At 41.3% G+C, this 23,921-nt stretch overlaps 1 protein-coding gene across 4 annotated transcripts in view; it reads right to left on the reverse strand.

Moving 5' to 3' along the window:
- The window catches only part of DOCK5 (dedicator of cytokinesis 5), a 180,050-nt gene that overhangs the window by 111,065 nt on the left and 45,064 nt on the right, over positions 1 to 23,921 (reverse strand). For all 4 annotated transcript variants that reach the window (XR_009156501.1, XM_058194703.1, XM_058194702.1 and 1 more), the window contains exons 4-10: positions 18,420 to 18,475; positions 17,467 to 17,563; positions 15,093 to 15,241; positions 9,415 to 9,550; positions 7,326 to 7,483; positions 5,509 to 5,590; positions 728 to 857 (exon numbers count right to left, since the gene is read on the reverse strand). Coding sequence is in view for 3 of the 4 variants with exons in the window: in XM_058194703.1 (XP_058050686.1) it covers positions 728 to 857; positions 5,509 to 5,590; positions 7,326 to 7,483; positions 9,415 to 9,550; positions 15,093 to 15,241; positions 17,467 to 17,563; positions 18,420 to 18,475 (808 nt within the window). In the remaining variant the exon portion in view is untranslated. The remainder of the gene's footprint in view (positions 1 to 727; positions 858 to 5,508; positions 5,591 to 7,325; positions 7,484 to 9,414; positions 9,551 to 15,092; positions 15,242 to 17,466; positions 17,564 to 18,419; positions 18,476 to 23,921) is intronic.

Genomic DNA, 23,921 nt, shown 5'->3' on the forward strand with positions numbered 1-23,921 from the left:
TGCAATTCTGATAACATCTAAAAACCACCTCAAAGTAAAGGTAAAGGTTCCCCTCGCACATACATGCTAGTCGTTGCCGACTCTAGGGGGCGGTACTCATCTCTGTTTCAAAGCCAAAGAGCCAGCGCTGTCCGAAGACATCTCTGTGGTCATGTGGCCGGCATGACTCAACACCAAAGGCGCACGGAACGCTGTTACCTTCCCACCAAAGGTGGTCCCTATTTTTCTACTTGCATTTTTTATGTGCTTTCGAAACTGCTAGGTTGGCAGAAGCTGGGACAAGAAACAGGAGCTTACCCCGTTACATGGCAGCACTAGGGATTCGAACTGCTGAGCTGCCGACCTTTTGATCGACAAGCTCAATGTCCTAGCCCCTGAGCCACTGCGTCCCTAAAAAAACCACCTCAACGTGCCCCAAATCTGCCTTTGTCTTCCATTCCTTGAGGCAAACTCAGATGATTGCAATGATGGGGAACACATGAATCAGAAGCAAGACAGGGACAACCATTTCCCATGTCACTTGAGTTTCCTGATGGATCAAGGATGATGAAGACCACTTCAACTCTGCAGTAGAGAAAGGGCTTTCATCTTGCTTTCATCTTCCTATCGCGATGAACCTCAGCATGCAAATGGCCAGATGAAGAACTGAGCCCAGGACTTCAACTGTTCTTTTCCAGTACACATTTCTTGAAAAGAAGAGCATAGCACCACCAACAAGCCCTTGTACCTGCTACTCCAAAAGGTCTCCGGAGGCCACAAGTATGCTTCTTGCCTTCTTTCAACTCCATGTGGCCAACTCGCACTATTTGACACACTAGGCTGACCCGAGGCCGGATCAAGTCAGAACTGCTAAGATCCTGGTGAGGCAACAGAAATGATCACTGAAGTATCAAAGCACTTGGAACATATTCAATTGGCCTATGAACACGTGGAAAGAATCTCGTTTATTTATTTATACCCTTTATTATTTTTATAAATAACTCAAGGCGGCGAACATATCCAACACACTTTCCTCCTTTTCTTTTCCCCACAACAATAACCCTGTGAGGTGAGTTGGTGCTGAGAAAGAGGGACTGGCCCAAAATCCCCCAGCTGGTGACTAAGGCAGGACTAGAACTCATGGTCTCCTGCTTTTTAGCCTGATGCTTTTATCACTAGATCAAACTGGTTCTCTTCTAGAGAAAGACTCACTCACTTTCTTTCTCTCTCTCTCCCTCCCTCTCTATCCATCATCTGTCTGTCTGTCTCTCTGTCTGTCTATCTACCTACCTACCTACCTACCTACCCTATTTCTTCCAAAATAAGACATCCCCTTATAATAAGCCCAATCAGGCTTTTGAGTGCATGGCAATAAGGCCGAGTGCTTATTTCAGGGTTCAAAAAAATATAAGGTCTTATTTTCGGGGAAACACGGTATCTATCTATCTATCTATCTATCTATCTATCTATCTATCTATCTATCTATCTATCTATCTATATCTAGAATAGAATAGAATAGAATTTTTTATTGGCCAAGTGTGATTGGACACACAAGGACTTTGTCTTGGTGCATATACTCTCAGTGTACATAAGAGAAAAGATATGTTCATCAAGGTACAACGTTTAAAACACAAATGATGGTCAATATATCAATATAAATCATAAGGATTGCCAGCAACAAAGTTACAGTCATACAGTCATAAGTGGAAAGAGATTGGTGATGGGAACGATGAGAAGATTAATAGATTTAGTAAATAGTTTGAGAGTGTTGAGGGAATTATTTGTTTAGCAGAGTGATGGCCTTCGGGAAAAAACTGTTCTTGTGTCTTCTTGTTCTGGTGTGCAGTGCTCTATAGCGACGTTTTGAGGGTAGGAGTTGAAACAGTTTATCTATCTATATTATATAGTCCAAAAGCCATTTATGTAGATGTTGTTGTTGTTTTTTGCCTCCAAGTCAGTGACTCCTGGTGAGTAGCTGGACAAATCTCTGCGATTTTCTTGGCAAGATTTCATAAGTGGTTTCCCTCCTTCCCAGGGCTGGGAGAGAAGGATTGGGACAAGGTCACCTAGCTTGGACTGGTCTAAAGTCACCCAGCTGGCTTTTATGACTAAGGTGGGACTAGAATTCACGGTCTCCTGTTTTCTAGCTCGGTGCCTATAGGCACCGAGCTAGAAAACAGGAGACCGTGAATTCTAGTCCCACCTTAGTCATAAAAGCCAGTTGGTTATATATCAAAGATATATATATCAAAGCTGACTTGAGGGCACGCGCATGTGTGCACACACACACACACTCAAGTCAGCCTTGAGTCCTGGTGATTGCCTAGATAAGTCTCCACAATTTTCTTGGCAAGATTTCAGAAGTGGTTTGCCCTCCTTCCCAGGGCTGGGTTGGGCCAAGGTCACCCAGCTGGTTTTGTGCCTCAGGTAGGACTAACACTCGTGGTCTCCTGGTTTCTAGACTGCAGCTTTGACCATTACGCCAAATGGGCTCTTATGCCAATTTCTAGCAGGAGTCTTCAAATGACCAAAATTTATGCAAGGAGTATTTTTTTTTTGTGCCAAGGGGGAAATGAATCAGCAGAACCAGCTTCTACTTTATGTTTGCCATCTTTATTAGCTGGATTAGGTATAAATTCACTCCTCCCGCTTGCTACAGCGGAAATACCTCTGTCTCTCGGACTTTCTGCCAAAGTGAAATTGGAAGCAGGAATGGACACTGTTCCAACAATTGTGAAGCAATATCAATTCCCCCATAGCCCCATGGATGGAAAGAAGTTGCAATGAATTGAGCAGGGAGGGGGTAGTTGTTGTTGCCAAGATGCCCCAAATAAATTGGGCTAAATTGGTACAGGTAGCTTTCGATTTACAACCACAATGGGGCCCAAAATTTCTGCTGCTAACTGAGACACTTGTGAAGTGAGTTTTGCCCCATTTTACGACTTTCGTGGCCATAGTTGTTTAGTGGGCCTCTGGTGGCTCAGACTGTTAAGACAGTCTGTTATTAACACAGCTGCCTGCAATTACTGCAGGTTCTAGTCCCACCAGGCCCAAGGTTGACTCAGCCTTCCATCCTTTATAAGGTAGGTAAAATGAGGACCCAGATTGTTGGGGGGGGGCAATAAGTTGACTTTGTATATAAATATACAAATAGGATGAAGACTATTACTAACATAGTGTAAGCCGCCCTGAGTCTGTGCGCTCTCACAGAGAGGGACTCCTCAGGGTGCCGTCGGCCAAACAGTGCCGGCTGGTGACACCCAGGGGAAGGGCCTTCTCTGTGGGGGCTCCCACCCTCTGGAACGAGCTTCCCCCAGGACTTCGCCAACTTCCTGACCTCCGGACTTTTCGCCGCAAGCTTAAGACACATCTATTTATTTGCGCAGGACTGGACTAGATTTTAAATTCGAATTGGTTTTAATGGGGATTTTATTATTTTTATTATCATCATTTTAATTATTCGGCCAATTATAATAAGTTTTTTAATGGATGATTTTATTTGTATTTATATGTATATTTTTTATCTGGTTGTTAACCGCCCTGAGTCCCTAGGGAGATAGGGCGGTATAAAAATATGAAAAATAAATAAATAAATAAATAAATAAATAAATAAATCAGAGAAGGGCGGGATATAAATGCAAATTTAAAAAAAGTGAATCACTGCAGTTCTTAAATTAGTAACATGGTTGTTAAGTGAATCTGGCTTGTCCATTGACTTTGCTAGTTAGAAGGTCGCAAAAGGGAAATACAGGACGACAGGATACTGCAATCGTCATAAATATGAATACAGTTGCCAAGTGTCAGCATTTTGATCATGTGACCATGGGGATGCTACAACAGTCACTAGTGTGAAAAATGATCATAAGTCGCTTTTTTTCAGTGCTGTTGTAACTTCCAATGGTCACTAAATGAACTATTATAAGTCAAAGACTACCTGTAATCTTTTCCCCCCCTCTAGGGAAGACTGCATTATTTGGCAAATGTTAAGAATGCTCAATACCAACCACTGTTGGTATGATAAGTAAAACTAACTTTAGAATGCAGAACCTTGCCTAATGATCTAACCTGACAGTTAGAACAATTAATAAGTGGAACGACTTGCCTTCAGAAGTTGTGAATGCTCCAACACTGGAAATTTTAAAGAAAATGTTGGATAACCATCTGACTGAGATGGTGTAGGGTTTCCTGCTTGGGCAGGGGGTTGGACTAGAAGGCCTCCAAGGTCCCTTCCAACTCTGATGTTATGTTATGTTATGTTATGTTATGTTATGATTATGTTACTATACTGTACATACCACCCTGTTTCCCCCAAAATAAGACATCCCCTGATAATAAGCCCAATTGGCCTTTTGAGCGCATGGCAATAAGGCCAAGCACTTATTTCAGGGTTCAAAAAAATATAAGACAGGGTCTTATTTTCGGGGAAACACTGTAGCTTTTAAAGTGATTAAATTTTCTAGCGCTTAACCATAAGCATTATTGGCTATGACTGGGGGCAATTCTTCAAGATCTTAGGTAAGCTTTTCTCTCCAAAATTATAATAATAACAGAGTTGGAAGGGACCTTGGAGGTCTTCTAGTCCAACCCCCTGCCCAGGCAGGAAACCCTACACCATTTCAGACAAATGGTTATCCAACATTTTCTTTAAAATTTCCAATGTTGGAGCATTCACAACTTCTGCAGGCAAGTTTTTCCACTTATTGATTGTTCTAACTGTCAGGAAATTTATCCTAAGGTGCTTCTCTCCTTGATTAGTTTCCACCCATTGCTTCTTGTTCTGCCCTTAGGGGCTTTGGAGAATAGTTTGACTCCCTCTTCTTTGGGGCAGCCCCTGAGATATTGGAACACTGGTATCATGTCTCCCCTAGTCCTTCTTTTCATAAGACTAGACATACCCAGTTCCTGCAACCGTTCTTCCTATCTTTTAGCCTCCAGTCCCCTAATTGAAAGATTAGGGGACAAAACAGACCAAATATCCCAGCCCATATCCCAGGGGTACCAATATTCTTCTGCTCATCGGCCCTTTATTAATGTTCCGATTGTTCATCAACTCCCAAAGATTTACTACATGAAAACAATTTAATAAATGCTACTTTAACGAAAAGAAAAATACTCTGAATAACAACAGTGGACAATCCAATTGATTTTTGGGATTCAATATTAACCAGTTTGGAAAACCCTGAGATACACCACAAGGAACACACTGAGATCAGAGATTGCGTGGCCGACTGGTTGGAAAAAACTCTTATTTAAAGTATGGCTGAGAATCAAAGCAGGCAGGTATACACTGGATGTCAAAATGACCTTTTAAAAAAGTTAGCTGGCTTTGTTATAGAGATAAATCCGAGACATCTTTCCAAACCATTGTGCTTGTTAGACAATGATATAGATTATGTTGACCCTTCCCATTCACAGCATGGCTCCTTGCCCAATGACGCTATCACAACAAAGGAACAACAAAGGAACACAGTTATAAAAATGAAGTTATCTGCCAGTAAGCACAACCCACAAGGCAAAGAGAAGATTTACCGTAAAGACAGCTTGAAGGTTGTTAAGCTTTTCAATTTCCTTCGGCATTCCATTACTTCCCCAACGAACCAGGTAGTTTTCACTAAAATAACAGTAATAATATAATAATAAAAGACCTGCAAATAGAAATAGAACGACTGTGGCAAAAGAAAGCAAAGGTAGTACTTTTAATATTGCAAATAGTAACACTGTGTAGGTACTTGGGGTGCAATCCCAAAACAACTGGAGCACCGCTTGAACACCATCGGAAGTGACAAAATTACCACTGGTCTATCAAACATCTGCATCTGCCTGTCTGTTCTGTCCCCCTTCACCTCCGTCCAAGCAATGGCTTAATTAGCTGGCACTATCAGCTGTGGCAGCAAACTAGCGAGCGTCTGCCAAGTGTCTCTGTTATCTCCCTTGACCCTGATGAGTCACCCAGAAACAAACTTCAGCTCTTAGTTAAGCAGTTAATTTGCCTGCTACGAAAAGGCACAGCAGCTCTTGATGCCTTTAGATCCTGTGGGATGTGGCTCCATGACTCAGCACTTCCTAGGCCTGCCCCACCCCTGCTTCTGTTGCTCCCGCCTCTCCTGCCTACGAAACCTAGGGTCCAGCCAGGCCTGATTGCCATCAGCTGGGTCTGGAGGCATGGCCTGGGGGGGGGAAAGAGTCAGGGGATGGAGGCCTCGTTATCTCTTCCACCTGGCCTACTTCTGGCTCTGGAGCTGAGCCAGGGAAGTCGGTGTTCCCGAGGTAAGTCCTGATGGCCCTTCCCCCTCACTGTCCAAGTCACTTTCTGGCAGGGGGCCCGGCTCGGGGGGCGCAGACACAACACTGTCCCAGGTCCTTGGTAAAGATTCAATAGGTGGATGAAAGTGTCCAATCCAGTCAGAACATCTGGCGGACTGTGTGAATAACGGACAATAATCATGCTGTTCATGACATGCAAATCACTTTGCTCAGCATTAAAACAACGTCAAGGCAATTTTATCTCCAAGATGAACGTCAAAGGGAAACAGATTTTTCAGGTGCTTTGGCTTTTATAGAAATAAAACAAGGAAATCCTTCTGATTCTAAATTGCAACGTATTGTGTGAGCCAATCTCCAAAAGAAAAAAGAGAGAGAGAATAAGCGCACGAAGAATTGCCTTAAATGGAAATTATAGTGTTTGAGACTCCCCCACCCCACCTTAGGAATAAGATCAGCAAACTGATAGAAGAGATAGATCTAAAGCATTTGAACATTGTTTGCAACAAAATTTTCCCATTTTATTCAATTATAAGCCACAGATCACTGTTGTTGTTTTTTTTTAATGAAAAAGGACAATCGTTTCCTTCAAACTAAAAATCAGATTTTCATCTTCATAACAGGCCTCTTTGAGATACAGGTAGCCCTCAACTTACAATAGTTCATTTAGTGACTGTTCAAAGTCACAATGGCACTGAAAAAATGACTTGTGAACATTTTTCACACTTACAACAATTACAGCATCCCCATGATCAAAATTCAGATGACTCATATTTATGACCGTTGCAGCGTCCCAGGGTCATGTGATCAGCTTTTGCGACCTTCTGACAAGCAAAGTTAATGGGGAAGCCAGATTCATTTAACAACCGTCTTACTAGCTCAACAACTGCAGTGATTGACTTAGCAAGAAACGTCATTAAATAGGGCAAAACTTACTTGAGAATTTTGGGATCAATTGTGGTTATAAGTCAAGGGCTACCTGTACTGTTAAGCATTAAAGTCATAATAAATCTTAAGCCAACATACTGCAACATACAACCAACATTCCCTAAGACAGTTTTTAGAAAAAGATACTCGCAACATACCTAATAAATTTGGATTGGTCTGGATCATAAAGGCTCATAAGCAGCTCTGCATCCTCACCAATATTGCAGACAAAATTCTTGAAATTGATGTACAGGCTGTAAGTGTGGGTATTATTAAAGATAGACTGCCCACGTCGGTCCACATTCTGTTGAAGAGACTTGTCAGGAATAAAAGATTAAAGGAAATGTGAGACTGTAGGAAGAGCTAAATTATCCAATAAAACTGTCTTTTTTCCCAGCCATTATCTAAGTAAGATTATTTTCGTTTCCCTAAAACTGAAAGTATGGCTTGCTCACACACCATGGCAACATGTATGCAGAATCAGGGCTGTGATTAAATGAATTTTGTGATCAACTAAAAGAAGATCAAAATATCCGAATACACACTCATACCTTCAGTAGTCAATGCATTTTCATTCATTCGTTCACCCATCCATCCATCCATCCATCCATCCATCCATCCATCCATCCGTCCAAATTCTATAGCCACCCAACTCAATCCAGTGACTCTGGGTGACTTACAACTGAAATTCTACTTATAAAAGCTGGAACTATTTTAAAATAAACAAACAAACAGACACATAATTTTATTGCAATTCAAATTCTACTTTTAAAAACGGGTGCTAGCAAGCATCATCTTATAAAGAGACTCTCTCTTTTGTCAGTTCTAAGATGATGCCAGGCACCACAATAGATCAACCATAATGTAAATTGGAAGTTCAAAAGTAGGGTTAGAAAGCAGTACTTCCACAGCAGTGGAAGCTTGGAACCAACTTCCAATGGATGTAGTGCATCAAACATCACTAATTGAGTTAACATGACAGTCATCCAACAAACAAACAAAAAGTAAATAAAATATAAAAATGAAAAGAAGAGGAAGGAAGGAAGGAAGGAAGGAAGGAAGGAAGGAAGGAAGGAAGGAAGGAAGAAAAAGAGAGATGGGGAAGGCAGAGAGAGAGAGGGAGAGGAAGGAAGGAAGGAAGGAAGGAAGGAAGGAAGGAAGGAAGGAAGAGAGATGGGGGAAGGGAGAGAGAGAGAGGGAGAGGAAGGAAGAAAGGAAGGAAGGAAGGAAGGAAGGAAGAGAGATGGGGAAAGGGAGAGAGAGAGAGGGAGAGGAAGGAAGGAAGGAAGGAAGGAAGGAAGGAAGGAAGGAAGGAAGGAAGGAAGGAAGGAAGGAAGGAAGGAAGGAAGGCAGTCAGTCAAATCATTAGGTCTTTTTTCTGCATCAGTTTTCTATGTTTCTAAGTACACACACACTTTCTCCTTCCGAAGGATTATTCTACTACCTGTACATTTAAATCAAGAGGTTAATCAAACAAAACTCCCAGAAAGATGGAAGTTTTTATTTCATCATGTGAGAGTTTAATTAAAGTTTTCTTCCATGGGTTATTAGCAATGCTAATCAGCATGATTGTTTTATTATTATTAACCCAGCTCTATCTTATTTATGCTTGCAACATGAAGCAAATATCCAAATTTCCCTTTTGCTGTTTGATGGATTAAATCTGCTGGGCTTCAAATCCAGTCTAAGGTACATGTAAAAGGCTGAATTAAACCAGCAATCAGGGTTCAACAGGATTCAGGAAGATAGTTATACAACAGGGAAACTCTGAGCAAGTTAATCCTTTCTCTACCATTGGTGAACACATGTTTAACATGTAATTTCCCCATGACACAGTCCTTAAATTCCACTTCAGATAAAGTATTGGACCTCTTTCTGTTTGTTTTGTTTTTTTTCACCTAAGGGATTTCTTCAAAGTGAAATGGTGAGATGTTCATTTAGGTCCAGAAAGTATTTCCAATTCTTCTCCCCTTAAAAAGAAAGTACTTGTAAAATTTCCAGGTTAATCCTAGGCAAGCAGAAAAGCTGCTCACCATCCCTAAAAAAAGCACAGCAATTATTGATTGTACGGCTATTGAAATGTTGAGAAGGAAGTAAAGGTTCTATTTGTTCGAAGCATAGCCTCACCACACATTTAACATCATGTTATATCACAGTGAATCTCTTTTGGGTTCCATTATTGCCTAAAGTTATTTCTGGGCCAACTTCCTGATCAGGAAACAATATGCTAAAAAAAAATAAACCTACCTTTTCTTCCTGGATCCTGTCGTCAATTCTTTTGGATGCTGTCTCGTGTGTTTTAAATAGTGAAATCATGCTGGTAACATCTGGATCCAGTATGTTCCCATTATCATCACGTACCACCAGGTCCAGTCCCAAAATCCTTGCAAATAATAGAATAGAATAGAATTCTTTATTGGCCAAGTGTGATTGGACACCCAAGGAATTTGTCTTGGTGCCTATGCTCTCAGGGTACATAAAAGAAAAGATCATCAAGAATTCTAAGGTACAACACTTAATGATAGTTATAGGGTACAAATAAGCAATCAGGAAACAATCAATATCAATATAAATTGTAAGGATACAAGCAACAAAGTTACAGTCATACAGTCATAAGTGGAAAGAGATGGGTGATGGGAACGATGAGAAGATTAATAGTAGTGCAGACTTAGTAACTAGTTTGATAGTGTTGAGGGAATTATTTGTTTAGCAGAGTGATGGCACTTGCGAAAAAACTATTCTTGTGTCTAGTTGTTCTGGTGTGCAGTGCTCTACAGCATCGTTTTGAGGTTAGGAGTTGAAACAGTTTATGTCCTTTCACTCTCTCCCATACTGTTAACAAGCCATTTCTTACATGATGTCCCTGGAAGTATCCATGTATCCTATTTTTGCCATACCATAAGAAGGCATGCCAACCTAGTCACAAATCATGTCCTTCCAAAGTCAATAGTCTTGTATTTCTCAGTAAAATCCATTCTTTTAACCCAAGTTAACATCGCCGCTTGGTGATAAAGTTCCCAATTTGGTAGACCAAATCCTCCTCTAGTCTTAGAATCTTGAAGCAATTTGATATTAATTCTTGCTTTCTTCCCTTGCCATATATATCTCCACATCATTTTATTCAAACACTCAAAATGTTTCTTCTCCAATTTTATCGGAATTATTTGGAAAAAAAACCACACAAAATTCTCAGCCACTGCCCTCTTTTTGACTCGTGCAGTATACAGGTCCTCAATTGAAGGCAGGTTGATAGCCATTGTTTTTTCTGCTGTTCTAATTATCCACTGAAGTCTGTGTCTTTCTTGTTGGGTTGCAGAGCCAAACCAGACAGTTATAGAGGTGCAGATGACAGACTCAATCATTCCTCTGTAGAACTGGATCAGCAGCTCCTTGGACAGCTTGAGCTTTCTGAGTTGGCGCAGAAAGAACGTTCTTTGTTCAATAATCCAGAAAAACAAGGAGGTAATGAACAGCAAAGAGGAGACACAGAAGAACAACACAGGAGAATAAACCCATCATTACAAAATTCAGCAGTCCATCTGCATTTGAAGACAGCAAAGTCCACATTCTGGACAGAGAGGGTTGCTGGTTTAAAAGAGGGGTCAAAGAGGTCATCTATGTTAAAACTGTAAACTGCGTTTATAACACAATCCTTTCATCAATTCCAAGAAGGCGCCACACCCATTTGCACTATTCAGGTGACTTTGAGGGCACAGATAAACCTCCAAGTGGCCTCAATGACTCAGAGAGAGACAGCGGTAATGACCAGATGACTGCAAGGAATTTAAATCCTTCCATTCTCCACCATTCGATCAGAACTGAAGAAGCTTCTTGGATAAGGAGCGAAATGTCTCCAAGGAAAAAAACAAGAAAGTCCTGCTGCCTTTTGAAAAAGCACCTTTGGGACGAGGGCAAAGAGAGAGACCTAAAAAATCCGGACAGATAACATTTGCCTCTGCACTTTAATGACAATCATTTTTCAATTAAACTAAGAATCCAAACCCTAGACCGGGTTAAATCTATTTCCAACAAGTGTTTTTAAAAGTCTTCTTTTATCTGCATAACACTGAAAGCTAACTAAACACTTCATATAAAGGAAAGTAACACTGCCCAGATTAGAATAGAATAGAATAGAATAGAATAGAATAGAATAGAATAGAATAGAATAGAATAGAATAGAATAGAAGGGACCCTGGAGGTCTTCTAGTCCAACCCCCTGCCCAGGCAGGAAACCCTACACCACTTCAGACAAATGGTTATCCCACATCTTCTTAAAAATTTCCACTGTTGGAGCATTCACAACTTCTGAGGAATTCTCGGAGTTGAAGTCCACAAGTCTTAAAGCTGCCAAGTTTGAAGACCCCTGCTATAACAAGACCCAGATGGCCACTGCTCCTCCAATCCAAAAACTTGGGAGATTCTTAGCCCACTGCACTATCCCAGTAGAGGAGGAGGTACAAAATTTGTAGTTTGCTTCTACTTTAAACAGAATTTACCCTTTACACTTTGTAGTTGCTGGATTTACTCCTGGAAAGCTTTCCTAGTTAGTATAACAAACCATCTTACCAAAAGAGCTACCACATATATATCCTGGAACCCTGCCTGCAGGGCTTTTTAGTCTAATTGTCAGCCCTAGAAGCCAATCTTTTTCTTTGGATCTTCAGGGCTGCCACACTTATTGCTGTGGGAAACTAGGAGGGGGGAATAGCATGGAGTTGTAGGGATATATAGCCATAATAACATTCCTTTCTCTGAGAGTCAAGGACATCCAGCCTACACGTGGAGTGGTGTGACTGGGAAGCATCTCCAGTTGGGATGGTGCATTGATTGAACCGTGTGATGGACATGTGTGTGCAGGGGGAAGGGACTTGAACTTCCTTTTGGGTGGGGAAAACCTGGAAGCTTTCAGATTCGGGTTTTCCCAGATGTGCCGATAGGACATCTGTAATAAAATGGAACTTTGAGGAACTTCTGGCCTCAGAGTCTTCTTTCATTGGGGGGTTTACTTGGAACCCTGACACTAATATCAGTCAAGAGAAGCTTTGACAATCTTGCAGTATTATTGGAAGCTACATAGAAGTAGTCTGCTATTGACATTTCCAGGAAGTTCTGCAACTTTCCAGCACAGTCCAAAACTGTGACATTTCATCGTAATCGCCATCCGACTATAATCAAACCTGATTCTGCTTAATTTCCAAGTCTCTCTCTCTCTCTCTCTCTCTCTCTCACACACACACACACACACACACACACACATATGCACACAAGAATGTATGTATGTATATATGTACAGTATGTAAGTATGTATGTACAGTTTGTATGTATGTATGTGTGAATGAATAGGGTAGGTGTGCAGACTAGAGGAATTGAGTTGTGGCTGCAAGTTCAGCCCTCTACTCCTTCTAGTTATGAAGTCCAATGTATTTAAAAGTGCCAAGCTATTGGAGGATGTTTGTTGTGCACAAAGGAAAATTAGGTGCCTGGTGGATTTAGAGGTATCTCCATCCTCTCGAGCTCTTTAGAATCAAAATCTCCAGCACCTGTTCCTCAAGTACTAGCTCTGGAATCTGGACAACCCTGTGCTTATTCACTCAATGTGTCACTTGTCCCATAATCTAGTGTGAAATCAGGCGTAGCATATCAACTATAAATGAGTCTTTGGGAAAAGGCAAGAGAACAAAGAAAAGTAGGGTCCAAAATGAAATGGAGTTATAAAATGAAGTGGTCGTGCACACAGAAGTGGGATTCACAGCTGGATGGGAATAGACTTGTTTTGATTTGAAATTGCATCCGTGACTTTAGGTAACAGGAAGATCCTGCATGCAAACAACAAACCATGTGGAAATGGGGGAGGAGGGGTTGAAAAATCTCTAACATGAAGCTTGACTGAAAACATACAGTTTCAGATATCCAGCACGCTGCTGATATCCAACAGCTGTCAAGAGCAGAGACGGATCTTAGTTGGTGGCAGAGTGTGTACTTTGCAGCCACTACTGGACTCTTAGCTTTGAGGAGATGAATAAAGGGAGCTGACAATATTATACAGGCAGTCCTCGACTTATGACCACAATTGAGCCCCCAATTTCTGTTGCTTTGGTGAGAACTTTGTTAAGCGAGTTTTGCCCCATTTTATGACCTTCCTTGCCACAGTTGTTAAGTGAATCACTGCAGGTTTTTTTTGTTTTTTTTTTTACATTTATATCCCGCCCTTCTCCGAAGACTCAGGGCGGCTTATAGTGTATAAGGCAATAGTCTCATTCTATTTGTATATTTACAAAGTCAACTTATTGCCCCCCCAACAATCTGGGTCCTCATTTTACCTACCTTATAAAGGATGGAAGGCTGAGTCAACCTTGGGCCGGGCTTGAACCTGCAGTAATTGCAGGCTACTGTGTTCTAATAACAGGCTCCTTACAGCCTGAGCTATTCCGGCCCCTGTTGAGGGCCTTGTTGAGGGCCTTAACCCCTTGTTAAGTTAGTAACCTGGTTGTTAAATGAATCTGGCTTTCCCATTGGCTTCGCTTGTCAGAAGGTCACAAAAGGGGATCACATGACCTTGGGACACAGCAACGGTCATAAATATGAACCAGTTGTCAGATAGCTGAAATCTGATCATGTGACTATGGGGATGCTGCAAAGGTTGTAACAAGTGCCGTCGTAACTTTGAAGAGTTACTAAATGAACTTTTGTTAAGTCGAGGATTACCTGTATATCAGTGGTGAAATCTAAATTTCTTTCCTACCGATTCTGTGGGCGTGGCTTGGTGGGTGTGGGTCATGTGACTGGGTGGGCGTGGCTATGTGACTGGGGGAATCAAAAGACAGAAACTCAGTAACAATGTCCTGCTGGAGCAGGGGTGGACTAGATGACCTCCAAGTCCCTTCCAGCCCTGGTTTATCCTCTGAAGCTGCGTCTAGTGCCAGGTTTGTAGTCCTTCCTTCCTCTCCATTTTCCTCCCTCCCTCCCTCCCTCCCTCCCTCTCCTTCTTTCTTTCTTTCTTTCTTTCTTTCTTTCTTTCTTTCTTTCTTTCTTTCTTTCTTTCTCTCTCTCTCTCTCTCTCAAACACCCCCCCCCACATTTTTTGCCTACACCCCTCATTTTTTAGCAGGCTTCAGCTTTTTTACTTTTTAAAAAATGCTTTTAAAATTAAAAAAAAAAGCCCCTGATGATCAGCCACCTCAGCTGGGATTGTCAGAGCCTTGTTTTAACCCTTTAAAAGCATTTTTTTTACAACCTCTTCGGCCGAAGGGCATGGGCATGGGGGGAGGGGGCAGGGATTTTTGCTACCGGTTCTCTGAACCACCTGCCGCCATTGCTACTGGATCGGCCAATCCGGTCTGAACCTGGAGCATTTCACCCCTGCTGTATATCCTAATGAAATGCCTGAACCCAAAGTCCACCTTTAAAAAAAAAAAAGTCCATAAACTCAAATTTAAGAGCAGGGCTCATGAGATCAAAGAGACTCTGATGTCAACAAGCTGGCCCATCATATCTAGACACACCAAGAACATTTTCTTTTGCAGCTTGCACCTCTCGTTATTTCAATGTGAGGACAGAATAGAATAGAATAGAATAGAATAGAATAGAATAGAATAGAATAGAATAGAATAGAATAGAATAGAATAGAATAGAATAGAATTTTTTATTGGCCAAGTGTGATTGGACACACAAGGAATTTGTCTTGGTGCATATGCTCTCAGTGTACATAAAAGAAAAGATACCTTCATCAAGGTATAACATTTACAACATAACTGATGGTCAATATATCAATAGAAATCATAAGGATTGCCAGCAACAAAGTTACAGTCATACAGTCATAAGTGGAAAGAGATTGGTGATGGGAACTATGAGAAGATTGATAGTAGTGCAGATTTAGTAAAAATGTGAGGATGTGACTGAAGTCTGAGAAAGACAGCCCGTGTTACCTGTTGCCATAATCGATCTTGGCAGTGACTTTCTTCTTGAGTTCAGCCAACTCATCCTTGGGGAGAGTGCCTGATAGGATCTGGGATCGCCATTCAATCAGACTATAAGTCATCTGTTGTACATGGCGAAAGAGGGAGCTTTTGTTCTCCTATAGCAGACAAGAAAGGAGAAACAGAGAATCAAACAAACAACACCACAAAGTCGTCCTGTACGAATGGGAAACTCCTAAGGGGATATTTGTAGCTCAGGGCTGAACTGTGGGTGGGTGGGGGGTCTCGGCTTTCTCAGCCATGGTTGTGTCAGACGCCGTAAGAAGAAACAAGCCAACTTGGTTTTCTTTCCAACAGTGACTTAGTTTATTGGGTCTGCTACAAACCAGGTCTGTTGTGTCTGCGCTCCCCGAGCCGGGCCCCCTGCCAGAAAGTGACTTGGAAAGTGAGGGGGAAGGGCCATCAGGACTTACCTCGGGAGCACCGGCTTCCCTGGCTCAGCTCCAGGAGCCAGAGGCAAGCCAGGTGGAGGAGATAACGAGGCCTCCATCCCCTGACTCTTTCCCCCCCAGGCCACGCCTCCAGACCCAGCTGATGGCAATCAGACCTGGCTGGACCCTAGGTTTCGTAGGCAGGAGAGGCGGGAACAACAGAAGCAGGGATGGGGCAGGCCTAGGAAGTGCTGAGTCATGGAGCCACACCCCACAGGGTATAAAACCAGCGAAAGCTGCTATGCTTCTTCGTAGCAGGCAAATCAACTGCTTAACTAGAGTTGAAGTACTGTTTGTTCCTGGGTGACTCATCAGCATCAAGGGAGATAACAGAGTCACTTGGCAGACGCTCGCTAGTTTGCTGCCAGAGCTGCTAGTGCCGGCTAATTAAGCCATCGCTCGGACGGAGGCAAGGGGGGACAGAACAGGGTCTCAGTAAAAGTTGAGGTCTCTCTGTATAAAGTCAGCGCTGAGAGCTTCTCTCTCTCAGCCCCTTTTAAAAATCCTGTACTGCTCATGCCCCGCCCCCATGGCTGAACTGCTCCATTGATTGGACGCCCGGCCACTCTCTCCCTCCTCATCTGACAGCCTCAGCTGCCATGTCATCTACTAAATCCTGGAACTAAAGCAGCTCTTTCTAATGTCCAGCCCTCATCTCCCTCTATCCCGGCCACCGGTGTGCTGATTCCTTTCCCATGCTTGCCAAACGCAGATCCCTGCAGCCCTCAAACAAGTCCTTGATATGTCATCCCTTTGGATCTTTGATTAGGGGCTGCTCCCATGATCCGGATCCCTGTAGCGTCATGGGTTGAGCTGGAGCTGGGCTTGACACCGGGTCCTTGGTGCCCTCTGAGATTGGTTGTTTTCTTGCAGACGCTAGCAATCAACACCCAGATAAGCAGAGATCAACACCGGATTAATCAATCAAGAAGTAAAGAATACCTCAATGAAGGAACTACCAACTCAGACAATCAAACTGTAAACAACAGCCTAATCAAGGAACCAAGAACACTCTTACCAAGCCACTTGTATATAAGCAGAGAATTATCCACCTTCTAGCACTAATGATGTTACCTAGTTGGGTAATGAAACATCTGCAAGAAAACAACCAAGCTCAAAGGATCCCCACAGGAAACTCATAGCCTTCCACTTATTCATTTCCCAAAGGGTTCGACTGAATCCAAAAGAATCACCTCTATACATCAGATCATTGAACAGGATGCATTTGGTTATATCTTCCTGCCTTTCCCTTTTATCTTTACAGATGCCTGGTAACTTATAGGCAGCATTGTTTACCTTGCAAGGTTGTTAAAAGAAAAACATGGACGTGGAACTGTGCATGCCAGCTTGAGTTTCTGAAGGAAAGGCAGGGCATAAAGCAAATAGAATAGAATAGAATAGAATTTTTTTATTGGCCAAGTGTGATTGGACACACAAGGAATTTGTCTTGATGCATAGGCTCTCAGTGTACATAAAAGAAAAGATGCCTTCATCAAGGTACAACACTTACAACACTTAATGATAGTCACAGGGTGCAAATTTAACACTTAATGATACAACACTTAATGATAGTCATATGCTACGAATAGGCAATCAGGAAACAATATCAATATAAATCGTAAGGATACAAGCAACAAAGTTACAGTCATAAGTGGAGGGAGATGGGTGATGGGAACGATGAGAAGATTAATAGTAGTGCAGATTTAGTAAACAGTTTGACAGTGTTGAGGGAATTATTTGTTTAGCAGAGTGATGGCGTTTGGGAACCACCTCTTTCTGGTTTCTAAAATTGTTCCTATGGTTATAATAGCCCATAAAGCTTACCCACTTGAACCCGTTATTTGCTTTGGGAGAGAACTTATTGTGGCCCAGTAAAGAGAATTAGTACTTACCACATACAGCCTATGCCAGATCACTACCCATTCTCGCAAAGTAGAGGTGAGTTCTTGGACCAATGGAAGTTCACTAGGAATTACTGTCTCGTTTTGTCTATGGAAAAGTGGTTGAAATTATTGTTGGTCATTTACGGTCTGCCCAACAAACTGTTTTTAGGACTTACTAGATTTACATACTGTATTTTTCAGAGTATAAGACGCACCTTAGTTTTTGGGGAGGAAAAAAAGAAAAAAGCTGATTGGCAGGTGGATTGGCCTCTGGGAATAGCCCCCAATCAGCTGTTCCCAAAGGTGAATTTTAGCAACAGGTTCCTTGGCTGTGAGCTCTGTGCCTTGCTTTTTTTTTGCTTTTTTTTCTGCCTCTGAAAGTCAGTTTCAGAAAAAACTTTTTTCTGCCTCTGAAAGCCTCCAAAACAGAGAAAAAAGGCCTCTGAAGCTCTGTTTGGGAGCTTCTTTTCTGAAGCTCTGTTTGGGGGCTTAGTTTCTGAAGCTTCATTTCTAATGCTTTTTTCAGTCTCTGAAACATCCATTTGAGAAGCTGGGCAGAGTATAAGACACATCCAGATTTTCACCCTCTTTTTTGGGGGGAAAAGGTGCATCTTATACTCTGAAAAATACGGTATATACATGTATTTGCATGTCTTATTTATTAATATTCTTTCATTATTGCTTTAAAAAAAACTCCCAAAGTTTAACTTGGCTCATTCTGGATGTGGCCTAGGGCTAGCATTCCTCAGTCTCTCCTGTCCATCTCCTAGACACTATTTCATATCAGTTCTCAACTCTTCTGTATAAATAAAACTTGTGAATACTGTATGAAATAATGCAGACAACTGTTTGCAGAACTCGATTCACAGAATGGAACCTGTGTATTATTATTATTTTTTTAAAAAAACCAGAATTCTAGGATTTGTTGCAAAACTTTTTTAAAAATGATCTTGGCTACTCACCCACCATCTTGCACCGTTGCCTCCTTGAGATGAATGTAGGTTGCTGGGAAGATACCCTAAACAAAAGACAAAACGATCTATGACAGTGGTTCTCAACCTTTATAGTGCTGCGACCCCTTTAATACAATTCCCCACAATGTGGCGACCCCAACCGTAAAATTATTTTCGTTTTGAATTTATCGCGCCTGAAGCCGTATTGGCTAGCGATCTGAACTGCTTGCGATTGCCTGGAGGACGGAGGCATTAAAGCGGAGACTCCTCCCCTATTAAGTTTATTGTGCCTGAAGCCAGATTAGGCTAGCGATTGGGAGTGATTGCAGCTGGCTTGAGAGGGAGACACCAGAGCAAAGATTTCTCTCTTTTTTAATTCATCGCGCCTGAAGCCGAATTCGGCTAGTGATTTGAAGAGCTTGCAGCTGGCTTGTGGAGTCAACCATTGGAGCGTGATTCTTCGACTCGCAAGTATACTTCCCATATTTCCGATGGTCTTAGGCAACCCCTGGCAAATCGTCATTCGACCCCCAACGGGGTCCCGACCCACAGGTTGAGAACCGCTGATCTATGACTTTATCAAATGGGTAGAGAACTATGGAAGCAAGAATCTGAGGTCCAAGCTTCTATCACTGCAGGAACTCTAGCCCAATGGTTCTATTTACCATCATGGATGGCAAAATGATTACTATTTTCCTATAATAAGTCAAAGATGGTTGATTTTAGTATGATCTTGATCAATTTCTTCTTCTACTACTACCAGGAAGAAAAGTGAGTGACAAGTCATAAGCGCAAGAAAATCACAAACTCAAGAGAGCTCCAAGGATCCCATACTTCAAACCTGAGCTACAAATATCCTGTTCTATTGCTACTGTAATTTTGGTTGTGTGAAGTTCTCCCCACATTTTTGGCAAAAAGGTTATTCCAAGTGGCAGTTCTAGTGTTAGGACCAACAAGAGAGGGGAAAAAGCAAAGGTTTGGAAGGATATGTAAAGATGTAGCATCACTGAGCAACTCAAAACCACAACAAAAAAGATAGCGGGATGGTTTTATATTCATTTATATTCTGGCAGAAAAGGGCACGTATGTCCATAAAGAACGCCCTTCAATGCAATCTTAATTTTCACTGGTAGCTTTTAAAATTATGCACAAGGAAGCTGTGCCAGCAGTTTTAATCCAAGAAGAATAATCCCCCTAATATAAGTTCATGCTAATAAATATGATAATTTGAAAAAGAAGAGGGTTAAGAGAAAACATCCTTTCCTCTGAAAGCATTAGAGAATTCCAGTTCCCACTGCTGGACTTAATTTTATGCAGATGGGAAGTCAGTCCTAGAGGAAATAGTTAAAATCATAAGCAGCAAATTTCTAATAAACACCTAAACCATGCAGTTTCCCCATCCCTTCATTTAATTAACTCTGCCTCCAACTTTTCATTAGTTTTCTACACAGTCTAATCACAGAGACAGTCCCCTTCCTTCTAGATTGCATCAATTATTCAAATCAACAAACTTCTACTTCTTAAAAGATCAATTTTCATGCTTCAATTTGATGTCCAAATATAGAGTGAGATTTATTATCTTTTTAAAGCTCTAGAGCCAATGCCACCCATAGGCAAATAACTATTCCTTTGTATTATTAATCTACAGCATTTATTTAAGAAAATTTATATGGCCACCCAAGTCATTCTCAGTGACTCCCCCTGGTATATGCTTTGTTCCGTTACAATCCTTCCAAAAAGCATGCTAGAAGCCAAACAGGCAAACTTTTCATGGTTAGGGGCATAAATAATACACAAAGCTGATCAATGTGTCCTTATGTCTTCCTTGGCATGTGTCTTTTAATGTCAGTTTTGGAAAATCTACCTCCTTCCCCAAAATGGAACATTTCAGGTCCACCTCTCCATAATGCTGTTTTTGGCCACCCTCAGAAAAAGATTGGCTGCCATGTTTTTAAAATGGTTCTAAAAGGTAAAGGTAAAGGTTCCCCTCGCACCTATGTGCTAGTCGTTCCTGACTCTAGGGGGCGGTGCTCATCTCCGTTTCAAAGCTGAAGAGCCAGCGCTGTCCGAAGACGTCTCCGTGGTCATGTGGCCGGCATGACTCAACGCCAAAGGCGCACAGAACGCTGTTCCCTTCCCACCAAAGGTGATCCCTATTTTTTCTACTTGCATTTTTACGTGCTTTCGAAACTGCTCGGTTGGCAGAAGCTGGGACAAGTAATGGGAGCTCACCCCTTTACACGGCAGCACTAGGGATTTGAACCGCTGAGATGCCGACCTTTCGATCGACAAGCTCAACCTCCTAGCCCCTGAGCCACCCCGTCCTCTTAAAAAAAAAAAAGGCTCTGGTGATCCCTTATTCTAATATCCCAGCTAAGGATCGTTTCTGTGAGGGGAAGAACTGTTTATGCACATCAGCAGCTCAAAGACTGATGGGGTTTCACTCATTCCTCTCTCAAAACAACAAGTCTTTCCAGGAAGACAAATGAGCTGTGGATTAAAGATCTGAGGAAAACACTGAGAATGAGATCCTCAACCACTTGCAAAGCTTATTTTGCTGTGGTGAATAATTTCCACAGATCAAGACAGATTCAGTGACACTAATGCATTTCACACAGAACGTCAATATGGAAATGGCTCCAACACAGTTTAAAGCTTTGATTATCCCACTGTGATACCATGGAGGCTATCCAAGAATGCAAAGAAGCTACTGTAGTTCGATTCTGGCTTGCTTGGTTGCTTGCCAGGGAAATCTAAAGGCACATTTCCAGTCTGGACAGGATAGAATAGAATAGAATAGAATAGAATAGAATAGAATAGAATAGAATAGAATAGAATAGAATAGAATAGAATAGAATAGAATAGAATAGAATTTTTATTGGCCAAGTGTGATTGGACACACAAGGAATTTATCTTGGTGCATATGCTCTCAGTGTACATAAAAGGATATGGATGTAGTTCAAAGAAAAGGAATTTGGAGAACAGAAAACTAGTTCTGTCACATCTCCCAAAGTGAATTGTATTCAATAGGAAATTAAAATGGTGCCCTAAATATTATACTGAATCCAGGGGAAAAAAAATCACAATTCAAGTAATTATGAATGGGGGTGGGAAACTCTATGGGTCTGTCAGAAAGAAACTTGTCAAAATTTGAGTGAAATGATCATTGACTCCAGAACTCCTATTAACTGAACAAAACTCCTACAATACAGTATCTGTGGCTCAAAGTCCCCCTTTTTTCCACACCCTTGTAAACCATCCCATAATTTAGTAGGGCTAGTGCTGACAATTGTATCATCGGCATTAAACCAGCGAGCATGGCTCAAGAGAAAGGGAAAGACCAAGAACATGGAAAAAGTTTGGGCTGGCTGAAGCCGATGAGATCTTCTAAGTGAGAGATTTAAAGGTGGAAATGGCAAGAGAGAGAGAGAGAGAGAGAGACAGACAGACAGAAGAAGCACAGAGGCTGTGCAAAGAGTGTAAGATATAGAGAAGTTTAGCAAACAGTTTTGACAAAAACTAGTTTTAACTACTTTTTCTTCTTCTTCATATGTCAGGCCTTCAACTACTTTGTCTGATTAAGTCTTATTCCCTTTTTGCATTCTGTACAGAACCCCTCACCGTTAGAACTTTTCCCTCTTTGCCTTAAGAAGGTGGAAGAAATCAAAATAAAATTTGCATCATGCAAAATTGAATTTTTCATAATCGAGGCTGCACAGATATGAACTCATTTGCTTACTTGGCGTCATAATTTTTAAAATCGGTTACAGTGACTTACTTACACCCACCCACATCCTCCATAATCCTTAACCACCAAAGTAGTTAAGTGAACTGTGACCTCAAAATTTGGCTGCGTGTTACCCCTAGACTGAATGCTGCAAACATTCCTCATAATACAATTATCCACAAACTGGGTCTATTTCTAAGCCAGGCTATTTGCACACCTGTTTTGAAGCATGTTCCTTGTTATAGAGCTTGCTGTTAGACCGCCACACTGTTAACAAGATTTAACTCTTAACTCAACTTGCAGGATAGTTTCACCGTATCCTTATTTCTTTCATAATCTGTTGGCTCCTACCACTCTTCAAGGCATCTGAGGAACCGTACAACGTTCCCGTCTCATGTATTGGTATGCCTTCTTAGTCCTTTTCTTGCTTCTCTCACCAAATAATGTCCTCAGGACCTCAGCGAGCCAGCTTTTTAAACCATAAAGGTCAGAAACACAGTACTCTATTTTATTTTCCTTCTGCTTAATTAATATTGAATTGCACTAGTGGCGAATATCTGTAGCTCGGGTATAGGGTGAGGGTTTGTTCTCAGCGCTTGTGGGTTGGTTTCCTAACTTTTTGTTCCATCACAAAACCCCCCACAAGACTCACTGATGACTCACAACTGACCCATCACAACACACCCACTTGACACACCCACACCTGAAGTCCTTATAAACAGAGGAACACTAACCCTGACATCCCCTAAACCAGGGGTCTCCAACTTTGGCAACCTTTTTTTTTTGTATTTTGTATTTATTTTTTAACAAACATATATAAAATCATCTTCGATCTAGATACATTGTGTCAGTGGGTTGATCCCCAATCTTATGTGCTACACGCCACATACATTCCCATTGATTTATCTGAACTTGTATTTTGTCAATCTGATGTGTATCTCAACTATAATGAAATAATCTCTAGTTAACTGTAACATTTCAATTACTCCCTTAAAGTCAACTTTCCAAATTAATAGTATACATCTTCAAATCTATTCCCTAAAATCAATTATGTAATTTAAACATTTCCCTTTATCCTAACCTTTCTTAATTCCCTTTTACATAATTTCCCTTCTAACCATTGATAAAAGAGGTCCCATATCTTATAAAATTGTTTTTCTTGTTCTCTAATTTCTAATGTCAATTTACTCATTTCTACGCAGTCCATCATTTTCCTAATAATTTCATCTTGCAATGGTAATTTTTCACTTTTCCAATTTCCAATTCCTTGCTGCTGTCAAAACATTTACAATCAAATATCTCAATTCTCTACTATATGTTTCAGATATAATTCCCAATCGAAAAACTTCTGGTTTAAAGTCCAACCTTGAAGTCCACAAGTCTTAAAGTTGCCAAGGTTGGAGACCCCTGCCCTAAACTCCACTGAAGATGTTAACCTAGCCTGGTAAAGAAACGTTCGGAAACCAACCCACAAACTCAAAGAATGAACCTTCATCCTCATAATAGTGAATTATTGTATGGTTAAGCGCTGAGAGGTTTTTGATACTGATCGAAAAGCTGTTAGATAGGCAGCAAGATCATAGAAATGTAGAATGTGTGAAGCCCCAAAATATTCTTTTTAAAAGGCTACCACAATTTAGGAAAAGCTTGAGAGAAAGGAGATGTGATAGAAGAGACTGATGGAAGATGAAGTTGTGTCAGGAATGCCAAATAAATTTTAAGAGCAAAGATTCAGAGGAATTAATGTACAGACACAAGAGGGGGAAAAATATTTGGGGTCTGCT

Source organism: Ahaetulla prasina, chromosome 9 (genome assembly GCF_028640845.1).
Source record: "Ahaetulla prasina isolate Xishuangbanna chromosome 9, ASM2864084v1, whole genome shotgun sequence".
In the NCBI taxonomy this organism is placed as follows: domain Eukaryota; kingdom Metazoa; phylum Chordata; class Lepidosauria; order Squamata; family Colubridae; genus Ahaetulla; species Ahaetulla prasina.